Source organism: Solea senegalensis, linkage group LG17, assembly GCF_019176455.1.
Source record: "Solea senegalensis isolate Sse05_10M linkage group LG17, IFAPA_SoseM_1, whole genome shotgun sequence".
Lineage (NCBI taxonomy): Eukaryota > Metazoa > Chordata > Actinopteri > Pleuronectiformes > Soleidae > Solea > Solea senegalensis.
The window spans coordinates 6836321-6845959 of NC_058037.1; the positions used below are offsets into that span (position 1 = coordinate 6836321).

The window sequence follows — 9639 nt, forward strand, 5'->3', positions numbered from 1 at the left end:
TATATATGTACTCAAACATACATCCATAGACCAGAACTATTTACTGTTGCGTGGACATTTTGGATATTTTAATTTAAGTAAGAAATCTAAACACACTATGTATGTATTCATTACCAGATTTGCCAATAAATGTACAGCTTCTGTATAACTGATAGTGATTTTGAAACATGTTCTATATTTTTAAAAACATTGTTAGATACACGTAGTTCCGTGTACGTTTAGATGATCCGTATTTTCGTTTAAATCAGTTAACGAGAAAACGAAAAAACGCCGTTTTTGTTGTCAAAATCGAAAAATGAGAAAACCAAATTTAAATAAATGGCCCGGTTTTGCTTGTTTTGGCTATTTATTTTGCCCTTTTTCCTTCTGAGGGACGAAGTGAAGGATGTGACCCAAAAGTAAAAGCAAATACTTCAAAATAAAAGCCTGCCAGCCAGCCAGACGGACAGAGTGATGTTTACCCTCGCTACCAGTATGATAGTATTCAACTCTATGCCTGGTTTGCTCATAGGCCTTTAATTGTCCAGGTTATTGATAGAGATGTACCGAATGATATTCGTTTCATCTGGTATTTGTTGGTTTATTTGCAACATTTTTAGGCCTGTATACAGCATGTATTTTATCTGTATGTTTTATCATTTCAGAGTCATGAAATCCGCTTGCGCACGTCAGTAGCGTCAATCATGACCCTGTTTATGGGAGAAGGGTCTAAATGTCTAACTGCAGACCCTCAGACCACTACACGACACGCACACCCCACTACACGACACACCCCCTCACACTACACGACACGCCTTCTCAACTCTGATTGGGTCACCGAAGAGACTGCGTCTGAAACGTGATGACGTTACGTTGGCGATGAAGAAGGATGAAGAGAGAGGACCTCGAGTTTAAAAACAACACAAACAACACAAAACAACGTGTTCTACTCGCACAATGACGGAAGAAAAGGTAAGAATGGATAAAGAGCACATTTTTAGATTGAACACTTATATTGAACATTTTATATTGAACACAAAAGTTCTGTCAACAGTGTCATTTGATTAGATTAATTTCAGTGAGCCTGCATATATTTTAGGATAGGTTTATCGGCAAATGCAATCCAGTTACTTGATTCTGGATTAAACATTTTCCCATGTTAAAAATATAATATACCATTTAATTTTAAAATTCTCTTCTAGAGCAACACTACTTTAACTGAGAACGGAGTACGGTGGTAAATCCATCTATATTATCATTTTTTTTTTTAATTTCAATGCTGAAAGGCCTTCATTTCCCCATGAGCCTTACATATTATGAAATATGATGTTATTTCTGTTTGTTTAGAACCATGGATAAGTGTGACCATCAGACTATTCAACTCATGCCTTTAAGTATCAGACACTCACAAAAGGAAAACTAATGCTGGAGCCATTTCATCTATGTGTACTATACTTCATGTGTATAGAAACTTTAGTCCATGTATATTTTTCACTCTTGTTGAGAATTTAGATTTTAAGAAAATGTTTCAAGATTCCTGCATTTTTATAGATGCCCCTGATAATAATGATTGTTCTTTGAAGCTCTTCATTAAGAAGTAATGTAACACTTTGGCCCTCAGACAGGGTTTTAAAAATGTATTGTTTTGTTTGCTTCTTGAAACCTCTGAATCACTTTTCCTGTCTGTCTTTTAGGATACAGTGCCTACAAATGCCACCTTGACTGTGTGCAAAGCAGCCATTATCACTGTGACTGTCAGTTTAAAACCTGCTGCAAGACAGCAACCACAAATATTACTGCAACTTTGCCATCCACGGTGACTCCAGCGTCCACACTCCAGCAACTCCAGAGCAACACTCTAAGACGACCCACCGCCTGTCCTCAGGATCAGCCTTGAAAGAAGGCGCTCAGGCTGCACTGTGGTCAGTAATACATGCTGCATGGATTGTTACAAAAAACTGAATAACAGAAATGAACTTATGTTGTTAGTAGATGTGTCTCATGAGGGTTATTTATTCTTATTATTGTTTTATGTCATGTTCATGTGTGTCTTTAGTCTGTTGGCTATTTGATTTTTACCCCACACGACGCACATTTTTAGTCTTTTTCCTTGTAGATTGTTTTATTTGATTCAGGAATGGTTGTTCATCTGTAATAATAAACTTTTGAAATGGTATCGTTTGCTGGTTTGTTATGACACAATACTTATTATGACCTGTTTGCATCTTGCACCTGACAAATACTCCGTATTACATACAAAAAACCTCATAGTAACACTAAAACTAATAAAAATTTAACTAAAACTAAGTATTTACTCACTGTATACACATAAATGACACAAAAGGCACATTCAAGATGCTGCACAGAGGCATGAAAAAAACACAATACAAAGCAGGAAAATAGGCACAAACAAGCATAAAATAAATTAGAAAAGGTTAAACAAGGTAAAAAAAAAGAAAGATTAAAGTACATATTTAAATACAGGATATGGTTAATGAATCAGACTCTTTCCTTGAAGCTGTTTACATGCAAAGCAAATACAGAGAAGAAAGAAAATGCAGTTATTTCTTATGTTTTCATCTGTCTGAGGTACGTTTGATATTAATTTTAAGATCATTTCAAGTTTGTTTTTGTTTGACTGTAAATCATGCCTCTGATTCACTGTCACAGTTTTTCGATAAACTTTTTCCACATTCATTCAGTCATTTATTCCAAATTAATAAATTTAATTGTGAGTAAACAACATTTAACATTTATACATAGGACAGAACTTGTGGGGTTTTGAGGTTGATACCAGTGATGTTTTGTTTTTTTAAATAAAGACAAAACATTTTATTGCCCTATTGCTGTATTTATATTTTGTCTTCATAGTAAGAAAATGGTCTTGAATTTATAACCTTATTGTACAAAGCAAAAATGTCAAGGATGTTTTCATAATATATAATTTCATATTAATATACCTAATACCTATTAATATACCTAAAAATAGATACGTTTAAAAAAAACAGGGATTTTAGACCAGTCACAGATTTTTAAAATAGATGGCTGCAAACCCAAATGCTGAAATTAACTACTTTTTAAGTCATGATTAAGTACTGCTAACTCAATTAGTTTTGACCTCTACTAAATTAAACATTTTGAGTGACAACTAAATTAATATTCATCTGTGTTCCAGGAGATTTGCTTGGTGGTAAAAAAAATAAATAAAATAATGACAAATCAAAACAAGTCGTTTTAAGTGATTTTTTTTAGTGGTAAGACAATAAAGTCATCAACATCAGTGTTACACCAGAAGCTAACCATTTTAAGTTTGCAAATTATTTTCACTTTGGAGCATTTGTAAATGTAAAAGACGATGGTATTTCCGTTTTGTCGTTAATTGGATTAAACGTAAAAACGGACGGTCAAAACCTTCCTTTTACCACTTGATCATTGATTGAGTGTGTAAGGCTCTGGCTCAAGTTTGTTTCATACACGTAGCGCCTCCCTCAGGCGTTCTTGCTGCATTGCTGTTGTACTCTTTGCCACTAGGGGGTGGTGCGCACAAACTCCATTGCCGGAAGCACAGGCTGTGAACGCTTCTTGTGCGCACGCGTGGCCTTCTTTCTTCCTTTCCGACACTCGAGCGAAAGAGACAAGATGGGCCATCAACAGCTCTATTGGAGTCACCCCCGAAAATTCGGTCAGGGATCCAGATCCTGGTCAGTATCTGTCTTGAACGAGACTATTATCAACATGTGAGCCGAACAGATCCGGTTTTGCTGTGTTTGTGGTCTCAAATAAGTGATAATTCATCACCAGTCGTGCACCGCATGGAGACCGACCGTGAGCTAATATGGCGGTTGAGCCTGTTCGGTACGAGCATCACAGGCGCCCTGATCAATCGTGCTGCGACTGCTTTTAAAGTTTATTTGCCCGCGTTGTACGTCCTTGAATATTAAAACACGGTCATATGTGTGTTCCGAGTGTAATGATATATACTCGAAGTTGCCATTTTATTTATCTATTGATGGAAAGTATGTACTTAGCTGAACTGGCTAGGAGTAGCCTTGATGTTAAAGGAAAAGCGTACTGATTACCGGCAGTCACTAGATGTACACTTTACTTCCTGTAGTTATGAATTAATTTAAGATAAAAACGTACTCGGGGTCCCCGTTTATAATCCATATTAAATGTCTTTTTCTTTCAGCCGGGTATGCTCGAACAGACACGGTCTGATCCGTAAATACGGGCTCAACATGTGCCGCCAGTGCTTCAGGCAGTACGCTAAAGACATCGGCTTCGTGAAGGCAAGTACTATTATACATTAATTTCTGCTCTGTGGGACATTACATACTAGTGTCTGCAATGAGTGTACATTCGAAATTAGAGTCGTATAGACTTGTAAACATCCAAGCAGTTGATCAGAACTTTTCCACAAGCATAGTTCCAAGTTTGTATTTTACATTTTCAATTAATATTTCTATGGTTTGTTATTAGTATGTATTAACATTTTGCAGCAATGCGTATAGTATGAGTATAGTGATTGCTATATAATGATATGCAATTATATCACAATAAAGTTAATGATATATTAAAATTATGACATAAGTCCTGAAGTGCAGCGTCTTTTAATTCAAAACTAATGCCATGTTTTTTATTTTCACACAGCTGGACTAGGTCTCTTGTGCTGTCACGTCCTCAGATGGGGTCAAGTGATCTCTCGAAGACCAGCCAAGATGATGGGATAATTCAGCACTGCAAATAAATGTGTTTTTTGTCCAAATTACTTGATTTGTGCATCTTTATTCAAATTCTGCTTATTATGCTGTGTGTGTTTTGGTTTTATTACTATATGATGTGTAGCTGGGACCTCTAAGATGCTGATTTCACATTTTTCATCCAACTAGTTATTTGAACTGTTATTCCAAATGTTTAATGGGTGTTTTGAGTTAGTTGTTAACCAACAATTTGACAAGCAATCATACTGAGGAAAACCTATTAAAGGTTCTCTCACGTTATCACATATGGGCTGTTTATTATAAGGTTTTGAATATGTAAGTTTTCAAAATGTGATAAACATTTTATGGTGGTTGAACTGCTTTCGGGTGATGGGTACACAACTGCAAAATATTTGAGGTGACTGCTTCCAGTACACAAGCATTCATCACTTACACAAGCAAGTGATGAATGCACACTTCGTAATTAATTAGGTGGTACTTAATAAATTGAGTTATTCATAGAAACGGATGTGTTGGTTTACTGTGGATGGATAAAACCAGAGGGAATAGACATTAAAAACTCCCCTGTCACTTCCTACATTGTGAAACCATGCTGAACATCATGAACAGGCTTATTCCCTGAGCCTTTTTTTATCTGTGAGAAATTAAACATGGCAATTGATCACGGATGCTGTATTGACTACAACAAAGGAGAAACCATTGATCTTAAGCGATTAAATAGATGTTCAAAGTCAGCATGTCCTCCTAACATCAAGACTTTGTAACATGCTGAGATATTGGTCTCATTAAAAATGAATGAAATCTGCAGTCCCCCACTGCGCAGCTAATTGCATTGTGCCTGTGACTTTGGTCACAGAACTTTAAATAATAGATAAGCTCAGTAGTTGCAAGGTACCTTGGCAGTTGGGATTCCATGTTGATTCCTACATCAACTACCCCGGATTTAACAAAGTTGGTTTTTTTCTCCACTGGTTCAAAGAGAGAGGGCTAAATATGAAGCACTAGGTGGCAGCAACACTTCATAACCCAAGCTCAGTGATGTTTGGTAAACGCAATAGAACTCGAAGCATTAATGGCATTTTCTGAATTCATATGTCGATACAAATCATTTTACCCATTCACAATTCTCTAAGCTTGAGCTTACTAGTCACTTGGTGTCCGGTTAAAGAGAGAAATAGGTTTGATGTGAAAGATGTCGTCTAGATTCTCTGGGAAAATCACTGAATATAGATATCCTGTTCATGGGCTGGACTTGCATTACATGTGTTTTATCATTCTGCCTTGTTTCTCACAAATAATATAGATTCATAAGATTCGATCTTAATGAAGCTGAGCATAATTGGCATAAAAGTAACTTTGCAGCAAGGTGAAGGTGACACGTTGTAAGCTGTTAGTGTCTTCGACCATGTGACGGAAAATCGTGTGTATGCACAAATGAGCAAACTCAGTGGTAATGGAATATATAATGAAGTAAAAGAAACAAGTAGAACATGCAGTATGTAACTGAACAGCTCTAACATGTCATAATATTCATTATGTGAGCAGTTTAAATTTCATTATCTCATTAAAAAAACAAGAAATGGCAACACAATCTGCAAGGCTTGCATGCATTACCAGATGCAGCATGTCTGTGTTCATTAAATATGCATGTACATATTATATAAGCACTAACTCCTATGCATAAAGAAGAGTTTGTGTGGAGGGTGTGAGCAGCACGACTGACTGCAGCTGTATATGGACAGAGAGTCCAGAGACTCCAGTCCACATGGAGGAGGACGGACAGTGTTGTCTTTTCTGTTCATTTCATTTTAATGCTGCTGTTGCCTTAATCCAACCTGGCCCTCAGCGTTTCAGTCTGCCTAGAAAACAAATCAACTACTCTGTCCTCATGAGAGAGCCAAGTATCAAATACAAATGTGTAGTCTTTGATTAAAAAGTCCAGTATGTAAAAAAATAAACAGAAATGCACTTTATTCTGTATGAAACTGCGTTTTTTTGCCACATGGGGGCAGAAGAAGTCCTTGACTTAAACATATACATTCCTGACATATATCACCTCATAATAGATGTTTTTTTACATCTAGATGAGTATGTAGCAACATTAGCTTTTGTTTACTTGTGTTTCTTATCATTACAAATGGATTTCATTAGTATCATTAAGTTTTACTGTAAATCAGAGGATAATATTTGAAAAGGGGTTAAAGCAGTGGTTTAGTGATATACTTTTAGAATAGGTTGCAGGGTCACAAGGGGCAAAGAAGGTCAATTCTGATTTTGATCTATATTGAAGTGTCAAAAACTGGATGCTACAATTTCCATTTTTTCCCAGACATGTTACTGTGTGCATGCTCTGTGCTCAGAATTACCACTGAGAGTGAACACTGGTCCGAGGAAATCAGAAGGGAGCGTGTGTGTGATGCTGCTGCGCCAGGTATATCGCAGGGCTTTCACATCCATCTCCAAGATTATAGGTGGAAAAACGTGGAGGGAAAATGGCATATATATGGTGCACCGTTGGCATGGAAACATTCCTGAGGGTTTACCTGCTTTCAAATGTTCGATCAAGAGGCACTTCTTCTTACAAGGTTCCTCAAAGCTGTGAGCAAACACACAGGCTCATTCACGCTCTCCTTCAGTTTTGATTGAGTGAGGTTGTTGTTGCTCAGCTATGGCACAAAAAAAAAGATAAGCAGAATAAAATGCAACAAGCAAACAATGTGAAAAAATGTTGTAGCCAGAGACGAGAAATTTAATTAATCAAAAGAGCGGCGTCAGTGAAGGAGCAGTTGATTTATATTGTGAAATTGCACAGCAATCAAGAAGCTATGGTGAACACAGCTCTAAGTACTGATAATTATCTGATAATTTGATCATGATACGCTTATTTTCTTTGGGCAATATATAGACAATAATGGTTAATCTTTGATGGTCTAGTCCTCTAAAATCAATTCCTTTTTATAAGAAAAGAGTAATATTATCTACAAACATCATCAGACTGCAGTGTTTCCTGGATATTTCCCCCTGTTAAGGCACATTCCCCCGAGAAGCGAGCTGTGCACTGCACCGAGCTTTATTGCAGCCCAGTATGGAGCACCTGGCTGACTCAGTTGTTCTGGTCAAACAGCAGCTAATTCTCAAACCACCATGGAATAAGCCTTCTCCCGATGCTAAGCCTCAATTTAGGGATGAGATGACTTTAGCAAACATTAATTTCTCTGAAGATTCCAAGGACGGATATGGAAACTGAGGATTGCCTGGAAGCACTGCGCACAGTGCGGACTTCACCCACAGCCTGTATGACAGAGAAATGTGCAGTCTATCTGCCTGTCTGTCTTCAGACTAATGTCACATAAAAGGATAAAATGGCAGGGTGTGTCAGCGTCTAATAAATGACTCTGAGCTAAAGTAAAAAAAGCATCTGACTGATGTGTCATGGTAGGAAGAGCACATGAGTAATTAATAACAATCATGGCTGCCTTCCCTGTAGGTGAACCAGTTCCAGTCTCAAAATGGCTGTTCTGGAAATCTAGTATCATGTATTTTCCAGTCCAGAGGTTGCAGATATATATACATATATATATATATGTATATATATATATATATATATATATATATATATATATATATATATATATATATATATATATATATATTTATATATATATATATATATATATATATATATAAATATATATATAAATAAATATAGGTCACTTTAGAGTCATGTTTCTGTATTTAATTAAAAATACATTTAAATGGAGATATGTTTCACAAGATGTACGCTCCTCCCTTATGTCTCGTAATCTTCTGAAGTGATTTTCTAAAAATGTGCCAGTTGTAACATGTTAAACGTTTTCTTTCTTGTTGTCTAGAACTAATACTTATGTCTGACGTCACCAGCAGTCTCGTCTGTTCCCTCACTGCGTGACTGCTCGCTTGTGAAAGTGTTAGCTTTTGTGGCATCTAAACACTGAGAGAAATGTTAATATTCATCAGTTTTGTTTAAGTATCTTACCAGAAAATGACTTTGGTAGAAGTTGAAGTCACTCTTTTATTCCCCTGTTTATAAAATCAATGTTCACTAAAGCGCAATATGAAAAGATTAAAAAATTAATAAATAATTAAATTAATTATTATTAATAAATAAATAAATGTACAGTATGTGTATTATACATTATTCATTATTAAGGAGGTTTCCAGTGCTGTCTGCAGAATAAAAAAAAACAAAAAAAGCACTTCACTGACTTCTATAAAATATTTTTGGAGGCGGGACCAATTAAAGTAATGAATACAGAATTCTTATTATTTTTGTTAAACACTGCAAGATTGGTTGTTTCAAGTGTTAAAGAAGGTATGGGCTTTCTGAGCAGTCAGGACCAGTCTTGTCTTTTATCTCAGAGGTGGAACTGCAGCTTTGAAAGGATGTTTCAGGAACATTTTAGCAAAGTACAACTGTGGTAACACGAATAACGATGAAATAACAAACATGTCCATCCATCCATTTTCTACCTCTTTATCCTCCACATGAGGGTCGCAGGGGGGTCACTGGTTCCAATCCCAACTGACACAGGGCCAAAGGACAAGTCGCCAGTCCATCACAGGGCCACATACAGACAACATCACTCTCACACTCACACCTACGAGTGTCTAATTTTGCCTAATCCCCAAATCTGCGTGTTTTTGGACTAGTAGTACAGGTTACAGAAGAGACGAAGATCTTTGCATCTTTGGTCGTGACTGTGCCTAATGTTATACCGCGAGCCGTGTGCACACCTTCATATTCAAAGACCAGAGAGTAGGGTATCGACCCATGAAGCTCAAACAGCTGTACTGTGGAAATATAGAATTGGTGCACTTAATATTAAAGGCCACATAGACCGGAAGCTCCAATTAACGCTGCGTTTGTGTGTGCGTCTGCCTCATTACCTCGTTTATGAAA

The 9639-nt window shown here is 36.7% G+C and overlaps 1 protein-coding gene and 1 long non-coding RNA gene across 2 annotated transcripts; both read left to right on the plus strand.

The window, feature by feature from the left end:
* Positions 1 to 22: 22 nt before the first annotated feature.
* LOC122783668 lies at positions 23 to 2199 on the plus strand. Its single transcript, XR_006362067.1, has 3 exons — positions 23 to 951; positions 1182 to 1216; positions 1674 to 2199. It is a non-coding gene; the product is annotated as an uncharacterized LOC122783668 (long non-coding RNA).
* Positions 2200 to 3576: 1377 nt separating this feature from the next.
* rps29 (ribosomal protein S29) lies at positions 3577 to 4747 on the plus strand. Its single transcript, XM_044048457.1, has 3 exons — positions 3577 to 3680; positions 4169 to 4268; positions 4630 to 4747. The coding sequence occupies exons 1-3, from the start codon at positions 3619 to 3621 to the stop codon at positions 4636 to 4638; spliced, it is 171 nt and encodes a 56-aa protein (XP_043904392.1). The 5' UTR covers positions 3577 to 3618; the 3' UTR covers positions 4639 to 4747.
* The last annotated feature ends 4892 nt before the right edge of the window (positions 4748 to 9639 follow it).

Bases quoted from the DNA above. Each gene is read 5' to 3' on its own strand.
- rps29 (XM_044048457.1), top strand. From the start codon at position 3,619: ATGGGCCATCAACAGCTCTATTGGAGTCACCCCCGAAAATTCGGTCAG. The intron at 3,681-4,168 runs GTCAGTATCTGT...TTTTTCTTTCAG, and splicing joins GGTCAGGGATCCAGATCCTG to CCGGGTATGCTCGAACAGAC.